Source organism: Macaca mulatta, chromosome 3 (assembly GCF_049350105.2).
Source record: "Macaca mulatta isolate MMU2019108-1 chromosome 3, T2T-MMU8v2.0, whole genome shotgun sequence".
Lineage (NCBI taxonomy): Eukaryota > Metazoa > Chordata > Mammalia > Primates > Cercopithecidae > Macaca > Macaca mulatta.
Window position 1 is genome coordinate 98,512,145 of NC_133408.1, and position 20,140 is coordinate 98,532,284.

At 41.7% G+C, this 20,140-nt stretch overlaps 1 protein-coding gene across 3 annotated transcripts in view; it reads right to left on the minus strand.

The window, feature by feature from the left end:
• WIPF3 (WAS/WASL interacting protein family member 3) overlaps positions 1-20,140 on the minus strand; it is a 109,271-nt gene that overhangs the window by 70,269 nt on the left and 18,862 nt on the right. For 2 of the 3 annotated variants that reach the window (XM_028845903.2, XM_028845904.2), the window contains exon 2: positions 9,904-10,050. In XM_028845903.2, coding sequence (XP_028701736.1) covers positions 9,904-9,993 — 90 coding nt within the window. In that variant the 5' untranslated portion in view covers positions 9,994-10,050. The remainder of the gene's footprint in view (positions 1-9,903; positions 10,051-20,140) is intronic. The other variant, XM_077996971.1, reaches the window with a different exon arrangement.

Below are 20,140 nucleotides of genomic sequence, written 5' to 3' on the forward strand. Positions count from 1 at the left end.
GGAAAACAATGGAACCACAGAGAAAAAAAAAAAAAAAGGAAAGAAAACAGCAATCTCAGGAGGCAGCTTAGAAGAAATGTGGAAGCTCTGGCCAAGGTATGGGGAGCCAAATCCATTGACTTCCTGGCTTTTAGATTCAGAGAAGTATAAGTAATCCCTGAGAAGGTCTGCATCGAAGGACTTTTGGCTTAGTGTTTCAGAGCACAGCCGGGAGCTGTTCTGCCAGAGTCCCAACAATAGCCCTGCCCAGTAAGTGACTTGCCCCCAGTGCCTCAGTTAGCTCATCCTTAAAATGAGAACAACAGTACCTGCCTCAAAGGGTTACTGTGAAGAATAACTCAATTACTATGTGCTAGCCCATAGGCCAACGCAAAGGTCATAGTAAATGCTACATAAGTGTTCACTGCCTAGTCATCAGTACCACTTATTGAACCTGTTCATGCAGCTGGAGGCAGTCGAGCACACAGCAGTTAGGCTCAATGGCCAGAAAGGCAGGGGAGGAATTCAGCCTCCACCCACGACTGGCTGTGTGACACAGGCACATAAATACACTTTCTGTGCCTCAGTTCTCTCATCCTTAAAATGGCACTACTGGTACCTACCTCATTGGATTGTTGTACATATTTAGATAATTTAGACAATCCATGTTAAGTGCTTAACACAATGCTTGGGGCACAATAGCTACTTAGTAGATGCCTGTTAATATGAAGCATTATTGTTACAGGATCCAACTCAGCCAATGGGTAAGTGATAATTCATTCCTTTTTAAAAACCTTTTCTTCTAATTATAAAAGAAGCAAATGTTCCATGTAAACATCTGAGGAGATGCAGATTCATACAAAAAAGAAAATAAAAATCACCCAACCCTTTTCCACCCCAGATACCCAGTGATGACACATGTATTCCGTGTCCTTTACAGCCTTTATGTGAGTGCATAGGCGAGCATGTGCACACAGTTTTGTTTTACATAATTGGAACTACACTGTCTACATGTATCCTGTTTTTCTCACTTCATGTTACCTGTCCTTTTATTAAACAATCTAGAAAACATGACTTCCTGGCTGCCAAGCCAGCCCTCCACTGCAGAGATGTGGTGTGTTGGCTTGGCAGCCAGGAAGTCACGTTGCAGAGTCCAGCACCACCAGATGTGGAGCTCAGCATGGGCCACCCCTCCTCACTCCACCTTATGACAGCTTTTCCACCCCGGGCAGGGCTGGTTATCTAACCACCAGCAACAACCTGATGTGGGTGGAGTTTTTTTTCCCCTTCTATGACAAGAAAGGTTAAAGAAGGAAAGAGCAGTTTGGGGGAAGAAGTAAGGGGCTCCAAAGATGCCAGCCTCCCATCGATGGTGGCCTTCGCAAGCACAGCAGTGTACAGATGAAAAGACAAACCTGGTGGAGGGAGGAATGGTTCACTGGCAGTTTTCTAGGCATCACTAGTTACCCTGGAATCTTAAAAGATTTCCAAGGCAAAGAGCCAGAAGATTTGGGTGTAACAGAAAGCTCCAGTTAGGAATCATTGCTCCACAGACAAACCCCAGGGTCACCCTTTGGCATTGTACCCCGTGTCACCTTCCTGCCGTAACCCTCAGCTCAGATGCCGCCTGCGAGCGGCTTGGCTTATGCTCCAGGCTCCTGTGAAACTCGACAAAGGCCCTTAACAAGCACTCACAGGCTTTTCTTGCCAAGTCCTGGGCATTATGAGTCTGTAATCACTGCCTCTTGCACACCACTGCAAGCCCTCTCCTCTTTGTTCCTGCCACCCCTCCCACCTCACAGCTGTGAAAAAAGAAACACATTTAAATACCATCCTGAATGGCCCTTTGGAAGTATGAGTGGCAGGTCCTGCCACACCTCTTTCTCTTCCAGACCAAGGCAACCTGCTGCCAACACTGGCTCCTTTTTCACTAAAGCCATGTTCCTGCTCCTGGTGCTAACCATCAAAGAAGAGAGGGAAAATCAAGTTTTTAAAATTGCTTAAAGACAGAGGTATCATTTTGCAAACTGTTAAGCAGCAATCAAATGTCAATACTATCCTAACAGCTTGGCCTGATGCAAAAGGCTTCTCCTTATTCCAGTGGCCACTATCAGTTCCTGGTAAGCTTCCCCAATCCCTCATTAGTGACACTAATCAAAGTACCAGAGTGTCAGGGGAACCTAAGTGAGTGACAGTGTGTAAGAATTTTTAAGCCTTTCATTATTCCAAATGTGCCAGCAGACATGCAAATTACGTTTTCCAGAACATGGCATAATATGCAATTCTACTAAGCACTCTTCCACCTAGCGACCCTCCGCCCCTGCATTTTTTTTTTTTTTTTTTTTAACAACAGCAAACACAAAATTCCAAAAAAAGCTCTCATGGGACTTCAGAGAGCACTCCATTTTCTTTCACAGATTGGCATGCTTTTCTACACCGCATGCACCCCAGCATGCTAAAGACGGTGGGAAAACCTTCCAATATATGTCACAGCTTATATTTCCTACTGGAAAGCCTACTTTGCCAAGGAATCATGCAATCCTTAGACTACAAGGAGAAAAATCATGCCACCGAATTTCCTGAAAGCAAAGACTCTGGCAAACAGGAACAAGGGAGGAAAACAACTAGGGGTGCGATAAGCTTCTCACTGTAATCTCCCTTCAGCATCCTATGAAACATCACTCCTGGAACGGGCAGGCAGAAATATACGGCACCTAAGTGTCTTCCTACTTAGAGCGTTGCTTTTCATGGTAAAAAGTGATTATCAAGCCAGTTTCCTCTTTGTATTTAAATAATAAGACATGGCCTGCCCTAGGTGAACTGTTTCTTCCTTAGGATATTGAAACTTGAATGGCAACATTAAAAAATAACGGTATAAAAATCCACATTCTACTTTATAAATAAACACAAATGCTGTAGCCATAAACCCTACTGTCAGGCTTTGCCTGGGCAACCCAACTGCAAAGAATTTCTCAGCTGGTCGGTGACATGTAGGGAGAGTGCACCACTCATGGTTAGGGACCGTGGCAAGAAAACAGAAATCACAGGCCCCCGAGGGGCTTCTTTGCTCATCTTGGAATCTACCAAGGGGTCAAAGTACAGTTGAAATCAAAAGTTCAGTAAAATTCTGACGCATTTCAAATATCAAATCCATTCTATTTCCTTTAGATATATTTTTAGGTTACATCTTATAAGTAAAGCAACAGTAATAATTTAAATTTAAGTGGACCAACACACCATGTGGGCAATTTTGACACTGATAATGGATTTTATTTTTTATTACTATTTTTTTGAGCCAGGCTGGAGTGCAGTGGTGTGATCTTGGTTCACTGCAACCTCCGCCTCTTGGGTTCAAGCGATTCTCCTGCCTCAGCCTCCTAAGTAGCTGGGATTACAGGTACTCGCCACCATACCTGGCTAATTTTTGTATTTTTTAGTAGAGATGGGGTTTCACCATGTTAGCCAGGCTGGTCTCGAACTCCTGACCTCAAGTGATCTACCTGCCTTGGCCTCCCAAAGTGCTGGGATTACAGGCTTGAGCCACTGTGCCAGACAATATTGAATTTTAAAGAGATAAGACAAAGGAGCTCAAAAACTGGGGAACCAGAAGCAAGAAATGAGGGAAAGGAAACGAAGAGAGCCGTCTGGCTTTGCTTTAAGCCTGCTTCACAGCTTCAGCAGGCCCCATCAGCCCTTCTCTCCGTTCCACACTCTTGAAAAAAGAAAAGATGCTCATCAGGGATGGAGATGGGGAGGAGCAGGAAGGGGTGAGGGGAGAGGTAGAAGGCTGAAACTAAAAAATGTTTAGCCTAATTTCCCCCTAACCTACTCCCCAGGTCTTCCAGAGCTGGCGTGAAGTTTGCATTTCCTTACAGAGGATCAGACATTCACACAAAATGATCCCCATCTTACAAAGATTACATATAATAAAACCTGACATGCTGGTCTATGCACACTGACAAAGGCTCTCTTGACCAGAGAATCCTGACCTCCTAACCAAAATTTAATTAAGCTTCCAAAGCTTCTCCCAGGCCCACCTGTGCACTCCCTTGTAAAATCCAGTTTTGACAAAACCCCCTGCTAAGTCAGTTTAGCAAGGACCACCCCATCTCGATATGTGATCACCCTTGATATCCAATCAGGTGCCTCATCCCTAACCAACCCCCAGGGTATGTCTGATCACCCAGGCTTGTCTTCAGTAAGAATCTTGTTAGCTCCATTCACCCAGAATCCCCTTTAGCCCTGATGTTTCTTTTTAGTATATTTACTGACCCCACCCTGCTCCTGGGCTATATATTCCCTCTTGCCCATGTTGTATTCGGAGTTGAGCCCAATCTCTCTCCCCTACTGCAAAATCCTATCCACCTGTTATGACGGTCCTAAACAAAGTCTTTCTTACCATGCTTTCTACCTTTGAATATACTTTTTTCTTTCACAACATAGATGTTTAGAGTTCTGTACACTGATTATAAAAAGTTTTAACTCCATTTCTTAACCCAATTTACACAAATAATTGTTCATTCATTCATGTATTCATTTATTCAGAGAGTTGAGTACTTATTTCGAGCCAGGCATGAGTGACATAAAACATGAAATATAGACCCCACTCAAATTTTTAAAAAAGTTAAAAACTACTACCTGCTCTGAAGCAGGGGGTTTGCAGATATAAAAGCCAGCAGTGTAAGAGGAAGGGACACCTGAGCTGGGATGAATGGGAAGAGCCTTTCTGGGCTCTCAATGACTACGCAGAAGACTTAGGAGACTCCAGGACAGAGGCACAGGAGGAGGTCTTAGAGACAGGCAGGGGCCAGACCATGCAGGATGGAGTGGGCCACAGCTCAGCAGGGTCCAGGAAGTTCCGGAGAGGAGAAGCAGAGGATGTGCGTGTGCAAGATCTCTGGCTACTGCGGTGGGTGGGTGGTGGGTAGTGGGAATGGGAGGCTGAATGAGCCCAGCTGACTGCGGGACAGGTGTTGGTAAACTTTTCTTGGAAGGGGCCAGGCTGTAAATATTTTAGGCATGTGGGCCAAAAGGCAAAAAATCTAGAATACAATGTATATACTCATATAACAAAAGAGAAAACAAACCTCCACAAAATATTTACTGACAAAACTCAGAACATAGTAATAATAATTGAGGAGAATTTTTAAAATTCAAGCCTACTAGTGAGAAGAATGGAATTCTTTGAGGAATAACATTTTGCTTAATTGGTGTTCGCTGCTGTAGCATAAAAACAGTCATAGACAAAATGCATGAGTGTGGCTGTGCTCCAATAACACTATTTATGGATTGCAATGTGAATTTCATATACTTTTCATGTGTCGCAAAGTATTACTTTCCTTTTAATTTTTTTTCCAGCCATTTGAAAATGTAAAAACCAGTTTTAGCTGGAGGATGATAAAAAACAGGTGGTGAGCTGGCTGTGGCCCAGAGTCCCTGGTTTGCCAGCTTTTGTTGCAGAAGGTCCCATATTCTGCATGTGTCTGATTGCTTGCTCATGAGGTCATTCATTCTGGGCAGATTACCACAGGGTGACGCTCTGTGCGCCTCCTTGTATCCAGCAGAGGCTTGTGATAGGAGGTCATTCCATTACACGTGACGGTAAGTTTGATGCATTTTAAAGAGACGCTTTCCCCTTTGCAGTAAGAAGCATCTACGGGTGATACTTCTGACCCTGAGAACATCTTTTTCCCCCACAACCTTTCACTCTGGTTTTAGCTTTCATGGATGATCCTTGTCTGAATCAATCATGACACTGGAAGTTACAAATCAATTTGGATATGATTTTTTTTTCTCTTTTAACCTTTTAAATTGTCCAGTACCACAAATAGAAAAGCACATAAAATAATTTTGTGTAGTTTAACATGTTTCTATAAAGTGATACTGTATGTCATCGCCACCTATGTCAAGAATTAGAGTCTTGCCAGCACTCTAGAAGCACCCAGGGCCTTTCTGATCCTGAGTCCCCCACTGTCCTCCCAAAGGGTGCCATCTCCTGATTTTACGGTGATCCCTTTCTTGGTTTTCCTCATAATTCTACCAGCTTGTCTTGCATTCCTAAACACCGTAGTTTATTTTTTTTCTGTTTTGGAGCTTTATATACATGGGATCATACAGCATGTATTCTCTTGTCAGGTGGCTATTCCTCCATGTTGTTGCATGTATTGTTGATTCATTTTCACTGCTGTATATTACTTTATAGCATGACCATAACACACATTTTATCAATCCATTCTGCCGTTGATGGACACGGGGGGTTGTTTCCAGTTTTGTGCTATTCATGCTGCTACAAACGTTCTTAACATGTCTTTTGGGTCATGCAGGCACACACTTCTCTTGGATATCTACCTAAGATGCACATGTTTAACTGTGGTAGGTGCTGTCAAATGGTTTTCCAAAGGGTTTATATCAATTTACACTCCCACCAGCAGTGTATGAGAGTTTCCATCACTCTGCATCCTTGCCAACATTTATCATTTTCTTCTTTATAATTCTGAATGATTTTAATGGCTGCTTCATATACCATTGAGAGAATATATAATACATTATTGAATCTCCTATCATAAAAAATATGGGTTGTTTTTTGTTTCTTTCTTTTTGGTTATTATTACAAGTAATACTTTCATTAATCTTCTATAGCTATATATTTCTGTATATCTATGATTAGTTACTTAAATAAAAATTACCTGAAGTGAAGCCACGTCAAGAAAATTACTTGAAGTGAAACTAGGTCCGTTTTTTACTGACAAATTGTATCTTAGGGCATTTCACTAAGTTTTGCTTCCACCAAAAGTTATAAGTGCCTAGTTCCTAATACTCCAGCCAACATTTAAAAAGTATCGCACTAAACTGATAGATAAAAATGGTTTTTCATTATTTTAATTTGTTCTTATTAAACTGTAGTGAGGTTAATATATTTGTATTTCTTCAATCTAACCATATCCTGTACCCATCTTTGCATTCATCATTTCCATAGTAATCTGTAAGAGCTCTTTATATGCTAAAGATATTAATTATTTGCCTTTAACATGTATTGTAAGTATACATGTTATTTTTCTACATAAATGTAGAAAATAAGTTTTAAGAAAATATTAAAATTTACGTGATTATTTTACTCCTAAATTGACCTGTTCTTCAGAAAGAGAGAGAAATGAAGGAGAGAATGCAAAAAATTTAACCAAAGGTAGAATTATTTTTTATTACGCGTTTAAGCATCTTTAAAGAAGGAATTCCCTAATGAAATATTAAATGTTCTTGTCGGCATTATCGAATTCTCTTCTGATCTTTGTTATTTATCACATATATTAAGTAGTTGATTTCATTATGCACAAAATATGTTTTTTGTTGGTTTGTTTGTTTTGAGACGGAGTCTCATTTTGTCGCCCAGGCTGGAGTGCAGTGGCGCCATCTCGGCTCACTGCAAGCTCCACTTCCCGGGTTCACGCCATTCTCCTGCCTTAGCCTCCCGGGTAGCTGGGACTACAGGTGCCCGCCACCATGCCCCGCTAATTTTTTTGTATTTTTAGTAGAGATGGGGTTTCACCGTGTTAGTCAGGATGCTGGATCTCCTGACCTCGTGATGTGCCCGCCTTGGCCTCCCAAAGTGCTGGGATTACAGGCGTGAGCCACCACGCCCAGACAAAATGTGTGTTGTTTCTAATCCATCATTTTATACCTACTTTTCCATATTAGCATAGATGTAAATTGTTTTTTTTTTTTTGACAGGTATCTCACTCTGTCGCCCAGGCTGGAGTGCAGTGGTGCAATCTTGGCTTACTGAAAACTCCGCCTCCCAGGTTCAAGTAATTCTCCCTGCCACAGCCTCCTGAGTAGCTGGGATTACAGGCGCCTGCCATCACACTCGGCTAACTTTTGTATTTTTTAGTAGAGATAGGGTTTCGCCATGTTGGCCAGGCTGGTCTTGAATTCCTGACCTCAGGAGATCTGCCCACCTTGGCTTCCCAAAGTGCTGGGATAACAGGCGTCAGCCACTGTGCCCCGCCAGATGTAAGTTTTAATTACCATCACTGCATAAGGCAATTTTTAATTAACAGTATGACATAACACATTTCATTTATTTCTTGTAAGCCATTTAAGATGTATTTTTTCACTAGAGTAAATAGCATTGCTTGACATATCCTTGCATAAATTCTTTTTGGCATTTTTAGGGTTAAATTCTTAAATCAGTCTCAAAAATAAAACTACCTGATTATCAGGGGAAAAACTATGATACATACACATTTACTGTTTTCTTAGAGAAGACTCCAGAAAGACCTGTTTAACTTTTACTGAGTCCTAGACATTTGTCTGTCACCAGCAATGTTTAAAAAGGATTATTTTCTCAAACCTCCAATAGCATGGGTTTTGTTCAGCTTATTTACTCTGGCTAAATTTATGGGTACATCATGTATTTGCAGTTATTCTAAGTTGTACTTCTTCAGTGCTTGCAAGATCCATATGATAGCTTCATGTGTGTTTACTTACAAATCATCACTTTGCGGCACTGACCTTGAATTTGATTTTGGGTCAAATTCAGCAGTGAAACTTCAATACTTATTCCTATTCTTTGTTTATATTGGTCAGAAAGCTCTCAAATGTAATTTATACTATGTGCTTTCTTTTTAGTCTCTTGCAGGGCAAGTGCCAAGGTCCAGGCAGGTCTACGCCCTTGGCACCTCAGATAGGGTCGGTATACAAAACTAACGTCACATGGGGTGACATCTCAGGCATACTCTCACTCTCACTAGGGCCTGTGGTCATGCAGCAGGGGCCGCAGGCTCTCCCTTCATAGCCAACACTCCTCAGGGCCATGTCATCTGCGCATCTGAGGGAGGGCTGCACCTGGTGAGGAGGATGGCAGGGAGGTTCTGTTCCTGGCTTCTGCTGACTTGGCTCACACCATCCCTAAACAGCCCTGTCTCTGTGTGCCGTACCGTCATCTCGTTCATTTTTCCACTGAAAACAGAAGCTGTGGAGCTGGTGCGAGACGTCCCTCACTGAAGTGGTGTGAGGAATGGAGAATGAGTGTGAGAAGTGCTCCTGGTTTTCTTTAGAGGAAAAGTTTGCTGTAAGCATTAAGCACTAGCATTTTTCTGAAACTGTGTGTGGGTGGTGGTGATTTTTGCCCCACAAGGGGACATCTGGCAATATATAGGGCCATTTTTTTTACTGCCAAAATTGTGGAGGGGTGCTACTGGCATCTAGTGGGTAGAGGCCAGGGATGTTGCTAAATATCCTACAATGCATAGGATAGCTCAAACAACAAAAAAAATCTGACCCCAAATGTCAGTGGTGCCAAGGCTGAGAATCCCTGTTCCAAAACAAAATGACCACCCTCAGTGGCCCCCTTCTAGATCCAAACCAAACTATGAAACCAAGAGAAAGCGTTCAGCAACACAAACTGAAATAGCCTTGATTCAATCTTGTGTAGATAGGGAAACTTCATGTAAGGATTTTATATTTCGTTGTGGCATTTCCTATTACACTCAGCTTACTAGAGCCTAGTACAAGGGGACGGAAGCTCAAGCTATCATCATCACCATCCAGATTCCACACTGGAACTTGACTTCACAATGCCTCATTGGCTGTGCACTTTGGCATGGCCCCTCACGTAAGGTTTCCAGTGAGACAGAAAGTCACTCAGACTCGTGAGCCTGTACCAAGCAGCAGGCATGAGAAGGGAAATAAGGTAGACATCAGTAGACCAATGAGGTGGAGGTGGAAGCTGCTGAAGAATGGGGAGAGAAATGGCTGAGCCAGGCTGGTTTGGAATCAGACTCTAAACTGCCAGATCCAGCTACCTAAGATGCCCCCTGCCACAGGGAAGGTAGGCAGAGCTGCTTCTGAACATTTAAAACCTTCTGCTCAAGTGTATTCAAGCAGTTTATGCTCCACAGCAAATCAATCAGAAAAAAAAGGTCTTACCGGGGGTGCTGATGGTGGGGGAGGGGGAGGAGCCCCCAGAGGCGGGGGAGGCGGAGGCAGAGGAGGTGGTGGCGGCGGTGGCACTGGCATGTGTCACGGTGTTGATATCTCCTGCTTATGAATGGTCCCAAGAGAGTGGCTTCTGCTCTGAAAAAGAGAAAAAGGATGGCTTTAAACTTGGATTTCTTTACTTATATGCTGGAAATGCATATCTTGCAGATATATGCATATTATAGGCAGCTTGATTCTTTCACCTGTTCATTCATTCATTCATTCATTCATTCATTCATTCACTTGTTCATTAATTTATTCACGGAGTGCCCACTGTGAGGCAAGCCTTGTGCTAAGTGCTGGAGATTGACAAAAGCAGCCAGATTCTAGAGACAATTAGGTGTTAAAACTGATAGAATTTAGCTATTTGTGTCGCAACACAAATAGAATATATATATATATACATGTATATATATAGCAATTCTTCATTCCATAATAATTTTTCCAGATAACTGACTCCTACCTCTTTAGCATTAAATTTTTAGTTTTATCATTTTCAATCATTCTGCATAGACTCCCATTTTCCTAAGCAGAGCAAATAGAATGAAATGTAACCTTTTCTGAATGTCACAGGCTCCACATGAACTCAGGACGCCAGCTTCGAGCAAGGCTTAGGGCGTTAGTCATTTTCCTGCCTCTTTCTCTTCTGTCAGCTCTTACTTTCCCTGCTATTCCTGTGTCATCATTTCTACACAGCCATCTGGATGAGGATGGGCCACCCCTCTCCTCTGCCTAGACTTTCTATCTGGTATTTGCTATGCAGGGGGCTTTTTGGCATGATTCTACAAACATGATTCTGTTTCAAATAGTTAATATTATAGGAGGTCTGATCTCCAGATAAATGTGTGGAGCCTGTATGTGTGCATGCATGTGTGTGTATGTGGGTGTGTGTCTTAGAACCCATAGCAAGGCACATTGCAAGGACTTAAAATCTGTATTAAAGAAAAACCCCATTAGTTTACAAGAATTGGAAAAACCTATATAAGAACCTAAAAGCAATCAAAGCAGAAACTGAAATAAATCTCACACTTGGGCAGGGGTGATTTTGTGTTCCTGCTGTCCCTTTAGTCACTGGAGGACCAGAACAAAGCCTGTCCCTCTGTTATTTCATCTTTAAAATCCTGTGGCATTTATATTTTTTCATGTCAATATTCTTGTCTCCACAGAGGCCAAAAGCATTTATGTAATGTGATGTTTTCTTGTTAGCATAGTCCACTGAATTTTGCTCACCTAATATGTTAGTTTTTATCTTTTTATCAATGGCAATCATGTGACACACTAATCACACTTATTTCTATAATAATCTTCTAAGGTCAGGGCTTCAACGCCCTAGCATACCCCTTTTTATAGGTAAAGAAAAGGATGTTCAGAGACATTAACTCTTTTGCTCAAAGTCACCTATACTATAACTAAGTCTTGGGATTGGAACCAAGGCTTAACAGGTTCTAAAGTCTAAGAATATCAGATTTATCATTTTAACCCCTTTTAAGTACACAATTCAGTGGCATTAAGTGCATTCACAATGCTGTGCAACCAGCACCACTATCCATTTCCAGAACTTTTTCATCATGCCAAACAGAAACTCTGTACCCATAAAACAATAACTCCCCACTGTCTCCTCCCCTCAGCCCCCAGTAACTTCTGTTCTACTTTCTGTCTCTATGAATTTGTCTAGTCTAGGTACCTCATATATGTGGAACCATACAATATTTGTCTGTTTGAGTCTGGCTTATTTCATTTAGCATAATGTTTTCAACCTTCATTCATGTTGTAGCATGGATCAGAAATTCATTCTGAATTATTCCATTGTACATATACACCACATTTAGTTGAACCATTCATCTATTGGTGAGTGCCTGGGTTGCTTTCACCTTTGGGGTGTTGTGAGAAATGCTGCTATGAACATTGGTGTACAAACATCTCTTCAAGACCTTGCTTTTCATTCTTTTCAGCGTATATGCAAGAGTGGAATTGCTGGATCTTATGGTACCATCTTTTTTCCCAGCAGGGTTAATCTAAAATTGTATAAAAATTGTAAATGGCATAAAATATGTGTGTCAGTACAACTTTTTTGGGGAAAGAGTCCATCATAGTTTTCCTAAGAGTTCCAAGGAGGTACATAAGCTGATTGTTGTACACAACTACACTTTTCTTACGAAGTATTTCAGGCTCCTTGAAAAAAGGAGCCTGATCATCACTGTGTTACTGCCTCATTCCTTGATATTAAAACAAGAATGGAAAGACAGAAAAAGAAAATACTCATCAGAGTCCACACCATAAAACCGTAGTGAAATTGAGCAGAGATCTCATGGGGTAGTACGTGTTTCTTTCAGGTAACATCTATGTTATTTTATTACTAAAACTAAACTAATGGTGTACTAAGCTAATACACACAATGACATAGGGTCAGACACAGTTAGCATTTTACAGGCTGATGCTAAGGCAACTTGGATGCAGGCCCACAATTTAGTTGGAACAAGCATAAATTATCAGATATTTGTATTTTAACAGTTTCTTTTACAGGAGGCACTGGGTCTATTTTTTTATGATCTTTTATTCAATGGCAAAATATTTTCAGTCAAAAATTTATAGCAAGGATTAAAGAGTTGGTTGAAGTATTAACAGAACAAGAGAATATAGAGAGGTCTCATTATATAAGGATCTCATCTTTTAACTAAGACACATGACAGGAGACAGAAATGCTTCCCCTGGCAAAAAACCAGAAAGGGTAGGGAAGAATAACCTTTAAAAACTGAAATACCACTTACCTAAGGGTTTTTTCATTTACTTAAGAAAAAATAACTGTATAGAGAGACTTTAAGGAGAACTGCGGCAGAGCTATTCCTTTAATCCCTCAGCACATGGCTAGATTACAACTCCCAGTCTCCCTTGCAGTTAGGTGTGACCATGAGACTGAGTTCTGCTTAATGCAATGAAGGTCGAAGTGATGTGCTATTACTTCTGGCTGGTTCAGAAAGACCTTCTGCCCATGACTTTTCTCTTTCTCCACCCATCGACTGGTAGCAAAGGTCCTATGTGTTGGCAGAGTCACAAGATCAAGGAGTCCAGGTCCCTGACTCACCTGTAAGACCACCTGCCAAACACCTGATTAGACTTTACAAATGTGAAAAATAAACTCCCATTGTGTTAAGCCATGAAGATTTTTGAGTTAATTTGTTTTATCCACTAATATTGAACCTATCCAATATAGGAACTAAACAAAATACAGTCAATTCTCATTATTCACTATAGTTATGTTTAGAAAGTTGTCATGAACACAGAGTGTGATGATTACTTTTATGTGTCAACTTAATTGGGCTAAGGGCTGCCCATCTGGCTGGTAGAACATAATTTCTGGGTGTACCTGTAAAGGTGTTTCCAAAGCGGGTTAGCATTTGAATCTGTAGATGGAGTAAAGGTCTCCCTCACCATTGTGGGTGGGAGCCATCTAATCCATTGAGGGCCTGGATAGAACAAGACAACCCATGGCCAAAGACACTAGGAGTCATGTCTGAACAAATCTTATCTAACACTTGTATTTTCTCCATAAGGCACATCGCAGCCTTCTTGGGCTTAAGAATACTAGGCAGCACTTCAAGCACTTCGCTGGGGGCCATTTTAAACTGCGAAACCACCAACAATAAATAAAAAATTTGGAAAAACCGTGGCATCACACAGACTGCGAGAGGGACACTTGTTTATAGGATGAGAGCTGAAACAAGAAGGCAGTGTCCTGTTATTTCAACTCAGCTGGGAACATGCTTGTCAGTGTCTACAGTTTTTCACCACTTTTCACATGCCTGGGAATGACCACAAAAGCACCGTGAGTACTGATTTTGGAGTTGCAAATACACTTTAGTGAGTACACGTAGGTGAATTTGCAAATGTAGAATCTGCAAGTAATAAGGATTGGCTGTATACCTTTTTGACTCTCCCACCCAGTAGGTGCTCAGCACTGCACTGGGGACTTCTAAGACGTTTTATGTAATCCTCTCAACCGTGTGGTAGATGCTGATATTTCCATATAACAAATAATCCAACTTTGCCTCAGATAAGTATGCAATTTCTACTAAATTTCAGAAAGATCAGCAGAGCTGAGTTTAAAACCCTGGTTTTTCTGATCTAAAACCTCATTTCTTTTATTTTTGGGACAGAGTCTCACTCTGTCACCCAGGCTGGAGTGCAATAGCATCATCTCGGCTCACTGCAACCTCCACCTCCTGGGTTCAAGCGATCCTCCCACCTCAGCCTCCCAAGTAGCTAGGACTACAGGTACACACCGCCACCCCTGGCTAATTTTTGTATTTTTAGTATAGACGGAGTTTTGCCATTAAAACCTCATTTCTACTGCACTGCATTACTTTATTAGCTTGATATGATTCAGGTCAAGTTACATCCCTGATTCCATTTTGCAAAGATTTAAAAATATTTTTGAGACCATTAAGTGAAAGAAACCCCATAAAGGTGACTGTAATTCTTCTGCTTGCTCCTCCCTCACCTGAGCGGCCTTGGTTTCTATCTAGTTCTATCTTCAGGAATGTGGGAATGCTTAGGTGCCACCCAGATGCCGCCTTGCTGAAGTTACAGGGAAGAATTTTTCAAAATCCAGGATTGGAGGATAGTTTTATATGTAGTGTTTGACGGCTGTGAAAGGCTTTTTTTTTTTTTCAGATACAATAATTAAGCAATTATCTAAAGAAGTATATGTTAAAATCTGACAGTTGAGAATGCTGAGCTCCAGGAAGTCAGGGGCTGCACCCAAGAGCTCTTCAAGGCTTTGTGTTCTCTCAACCCACTTAAAAATGTTGTTTTGCTCTGAAATGTATTTAAAATGTTTAGGATTTAAAGGCCAGATTCTCAAAGGCTTTTATACTTTCTCCCAATTCATGAACTATCTGAAAAACAGCATTGAAATGCACATACAAACACCATTAGAGGGTGGTGAGGGAAACAGAACTAACAACGACTTCCATGGGAGGCCCAAATACAGGAGCTGGTCTCAGAACCAGACGGCCCTGGGTTCTGCTTCCACCTTTCCCTTTTCCTGGCTGTGTGGTTTTGGTCAGGTCCCTTTACCTTACTGGGCCTCCTTTTCTTCATTTGTAAATTAGGAGCTATAATGCTTAATTCTCTTTGTTGTCACTATTAAAACAAACACTGTATATGAAGACACAGTACACGTCCTGACACATACATGGAAGTGATACTTATCATCATAACTACGTTAAAAGCAGGAGTCAGTTCAGGCCCGGTGGCTCATGACTGTAATCTTATCACTTTGGGAGGCCGAGGCGGATGGATCACTTGAGGTCAGGAGTTCCAAACCAGCCTGGCCAACATGGTGAAACCCCGTCTCTACTAACAACAAAAAAAAAGGTGTGGTGGCAGGCTCCTGTAATCCCAGCTACCTGGGAGGCTGGCTGAGGTGGGAGAGTGGCTTGAATTGGGGAGGCAGATTTTCAGTGAGCCTAGATTGCGCCACTGCACCCCAGCCTGGGCAACAGAGCGAGACTCTGTCTCAAAAAAAATAAAAAATAAAAAAGGCGGGAGTCAGATAAATGCCCCAGGACGGGTAGAGAGTGCTAAGGGATAGCATCATCCATTCAAACTTAAGGAGGAGGCACAATAAAGAAACACTTGGTAGAAGTGATCTTATTTTTCACCAGGCAGAGAGGTGAATAGAGGAATCTGTTCTAGTAAGCAGGAGCAGCAAATACTCAGAGATTCGGAAGTGGGAGAACACAAGCAGCCTGGGAGGCTCTGCATGTGTCAGGGAGAAGAGGAAAAGGCTGCCATGATGGAGGCTCTTCAATGACACTCGGCTATCCTGCAAGCGTCTTCTTCCTTGGGCCGGGGTGCTCATCTGTCTTGTGGTTGCCCACCGTCTTTTGAACACTTACCCTATGCTGGAGGAATTTTCCACATTGTGAGTCTCACCTCCTCCAGCCAGAAGCAGGAACTCCTTCCCCAGCATCCCTTGCCAGTAGGGAGCGGGCTGTGACCACCCACTCAGAGGTGGGCTAGATAACAGGTGAAAGGGCACGGATGGGACATGGCTACAGGACGCGAGCCTGGGTCTGCAGTGGGAGCCCCTGTCAGCATGGATTGGGTGATATTCCATGGGAATACGAGCCCAGTATTGGCCAGAACCCCCTACTTCCCTCTTCCAAAAGCCCCATATCTATCTAGATTTTCGCACAAAGTTCAATTTTGAAATCTGGGTATATAATTTAAAAAGCATTTTTAAAAGCCAGTGGGCCACAGAGCACAGAGCACATCTGCAGGTCGCAGAGGACCTGCACGGCAACCTTTTTAGCGGGAGCTATTCCAGGGTGAGGGTACGGGCGCCCTACTTGATCCCTTTCTTTCCCTACATGATCAGCCTGTCTGTACCCTTCAGAAGTGATGTGGACTGAGCTTGCCTCTCTTTTAATAAAAATTTATATATGTCTGTGTTCCAACCACACTTTGTGAGTTATTTCAGACAGAAAGAACTCATGGTAAGCAATTTTACACACTAGTTGCTCTCGTCAAACTCTTTTTTTCCCCCAAGAGTAGCCTGTGAGAGTACAGCTGTTCACACACAGAAAGTGTGCTTACATTTTAAAACATAAACAAGAAAGATTACTGCTACCGCCTGACAAAAGCATGTGGGCTGGGTGCAGTGGCTCATACCTGTAATCCCAGGACTTTGGGAGGCCGAGATGGGTAGACAGCTTGAGCCCAGGAGTTCAAGATCAGCCTGGGCAACATGGCAAAACCCCATCTCTACAAAAAATACAAAAAAATTAGCCAAGTGTGGTGGTGCACACCTGTAGTCCCGGCTACTCAGGAGGCTGAGATGGGAAGATCACCTGAGCCTGGGGAAGTCAAGGCTGCAGTAAGCTGTGATTGTACGACTACAGTCCAGCCTGGGCGACAGAGTGAGGCCCCATCTCAAAACAATAATAATAATAATAAAATAACACATTTGACTAGGAATCTGCAAACAAGGTACTCTGTGCAATCCTAACTTTGTATGTTTTGACACTGTTCCTCTTTCAAAGAAACACATCCCTTGTTTCTTTGGTTATAAAATGGGGCAGAGGGAGAAGAATAAAGATTTCTCACTTCTGAATGAATGAAGGCTAATAAACCCCATGACACAATATATATCTCATATTATGATCTCAGTAGGGTCCTGCTACCTCTAAGGGTCCATCATTCATCTATTAAAGGTACCTTGTGGCCAGGAAATAGCAGCCCACAAGCCCACATGCAAACGAGATACAAATAAAGGGGTTCTCAACATAAATGTAGTAAAGTTTCTAAAGCTGTAAGTAAAATAATAAAATAATTTTATTTTTTAAACTTCTCTCCAGGTGATGATGAGAACGATTTATGATGGTCACTTTCTGTTGTCACTTTCTTGTCACTTAATGAGCAAATTCTCTGGCCACATCTCTCTCCTTGGACTTCCAACCTATGAGATCTCATGCCCCACCTACCACTTCTGTCAGTTAAGACTGTCCTCTTTTTGGCCAAATGGAAGTTGCTGCTCTCACTCTTCTCAATGATATAAAAAATCTGTAAATATTTAGCTTTTGTGGGAAGGTGGGGCAGGTTGGCCTGAGTAAGCAGAGAAGCCAGGAAGAGGATTGGGGGAAATCTGATGAAAAAAATCACTGAGCATGTATTTGTGCTCTAGATAACAGTGAAGCAAATTAGCCCTGACACAGCCCTTACTATGTATCAGGCACCGTCCTTAGAGCATTTCATATATTAGCCCTTTTCGAGGCACCACGACACCCCAATGAAATAGATACCATTATTATCTCCATTCTCCAGATGAGGCAATTGAAGGAAGGAGAGGTCAAGGAACTTGCCCAAGGTCACACAGTCTCAGTAGTGGAGGAGTTGGTACTCAAACCCAGAGTGTCAGGCTCCAGAGGCCAGGCTCTTAAGCACCATACTAAGTAAGGTCACTTGTATACAAATGACTTTCATGGTTTTTGCAATAGCCGCATACCACCTAAACTCATATTTATTCAACATTTACTATATATCAAGTCATGCTTTCAGTTAAATAAGTTTATTTTGGAAAATAAACTTTATTATCATAAATGGAAAACCAATACCACTTGGTTTGTAATAATGGGAAGTAATAATAAGAATAAATGGAAGGTAATAATAAGAATAAATACAGGATCTCAGGAAGAATAAACACTTGGAAGGTAATAAAAAGAAAGAAAGTAATAATAAGAATAAACACAGCCATTATTTAAAAATGTTTATATACTCTCTAAACTCATCTCCAGTTTCCCCAGCAACACCTAAACCAGGCTTTGGGGAACAGTGATCTAGGTGGTATTTACCAAACTCCAGTCGAGGGTGAGTCACCGGAGATCTTGTTAAAATGCAGATTCTGGTTCAGCTGATTCAGTAGGTCTGAGTTGGGGCCTGGGATTCTGCATTTCTAACAAGCTTCTGGGTAAGGCCAACACTGTGCATCTGGGGCCACGCTGAACAGCTCTCCAATGTGGAAGGCTGTAAGAAAGGCACCATCTCCGCACAGACCTCTGGGAGCAGAATCTCTGGGAGCATCTTATCTACAGGGGGGTTTTATGCTCGCTAAAGTTTGAAGAACCCTGCTCTAGAACATCAAGGATGATGAAAGCATTCTGTCTCCCATTGAGTCAGAAGTTGTGGCCTCTACTGAAAAGGCTCATTTTCATGTAGATTCATTTAATTTCAGCAGGCTGGGTCCATGCAAATAGCTACTGTACTTGGAATTGATTATGACATACAAAGTGAAAGGGAAACCATCGCTCTCACACAGGCGATATGAAGGACTTCTGACACCTGAGAAACACCAGCCCAGACATTGGCTCCAGAATCTGAATTGGCTCAGCCCTAACTGGGTATTATAGTTAATTATCTGCTGAAGTGTTGAAAAGATTAATGTGGGTTTGTGTATGTGAATTCTAAAATGGAAACATACTTTAACCACATCTAATATGAAACCTAGTATGTCGCACATTCTAAGAAGAGCTCATAAATTGGTTTTCTTTTATAGGACTCTTATTGAAATGCAGATTTGTTCCCAGATCATTCATTGAATTCATTCTAATTTTTGAACAGTATTTGGTGAAAGGAAAAATGAAGATATTAATGATATTTATCACTGACTCAGGCATTTAAATTAGGGCTGAGTTCCATAAAAATTGTTATAAATGTGGCTTCCAAGGGTGAAAGGAGAAAATATTGATTTCCTGTCTTTCTTTTCTTTCATCCTTGAATTAATTAAGATAAGAACTGGGCTTATTAAAAATACATAATATTAGTCACACATTCACGAGTAAGCTTCATTTTATATAACAGTTATGCTTCTAAAATAGGGTATCTCTAAGTTTTGGAAAATCAAGGTAAGCCTTAAGCATAAATAAGGAGCTTAATATTTTTTCCTTCAACTTTTAAGTTCTGGGGTACATGTGCACGGTGTGCAGGTTACACAGGAAAACACATGCCATAGTGGTTTGCTGCACTGATCAATCCATCATCTAGGTATTAAGCCCAGTATGCATTAGCTAAAGGGAGTTTATTGTTCAACAGAAACTTACAATTAGTATCATAAAATAATGAGCCATCTTACAAAATGAATGAGCACCTCTTTATGTTATGATGCTAGATTTTATACTAATGGTGTTTTTTTACTTTCTTAAGGCTAAGGTGGTAACTTTTCACGTTGTACGTACTCCAAAAATGCTATTATTCCAAAAATCATTGAGGAAATAATGTGCAGATGGGAGGTGGTATGGCGTACAAGAAGAAACAAATCCTTTCTTTCCAAGTTTTGGGTGTGACTTTAGATTAGTTTAAGTACTTTAACCTTATTCCTACTGCTCCAGGACAAGCAGATTCTGATGCCCTGGCTCCCTCGTCCAGTTTGAAGTTAGGCTAAAAACTCAAACAGCCTGCAGCAAGGAGCCTCCCTCACCTCACCTACCAGGCAGATTCCTTCCTGTACATCACTGACAGCCAGTACATCACTGACAGCCAAGTCTCACAAATCGACTGGCAGGTGTCACCTCTCAGTGTCCATGACATCACTCCCAGGTTTAACACGTACTCCTCTCTAGACTACTTACGATGAAGTCAAACTCCACATCTCATCCTCCACTGTGTTCTGGGCCTTCTCCATTTTACC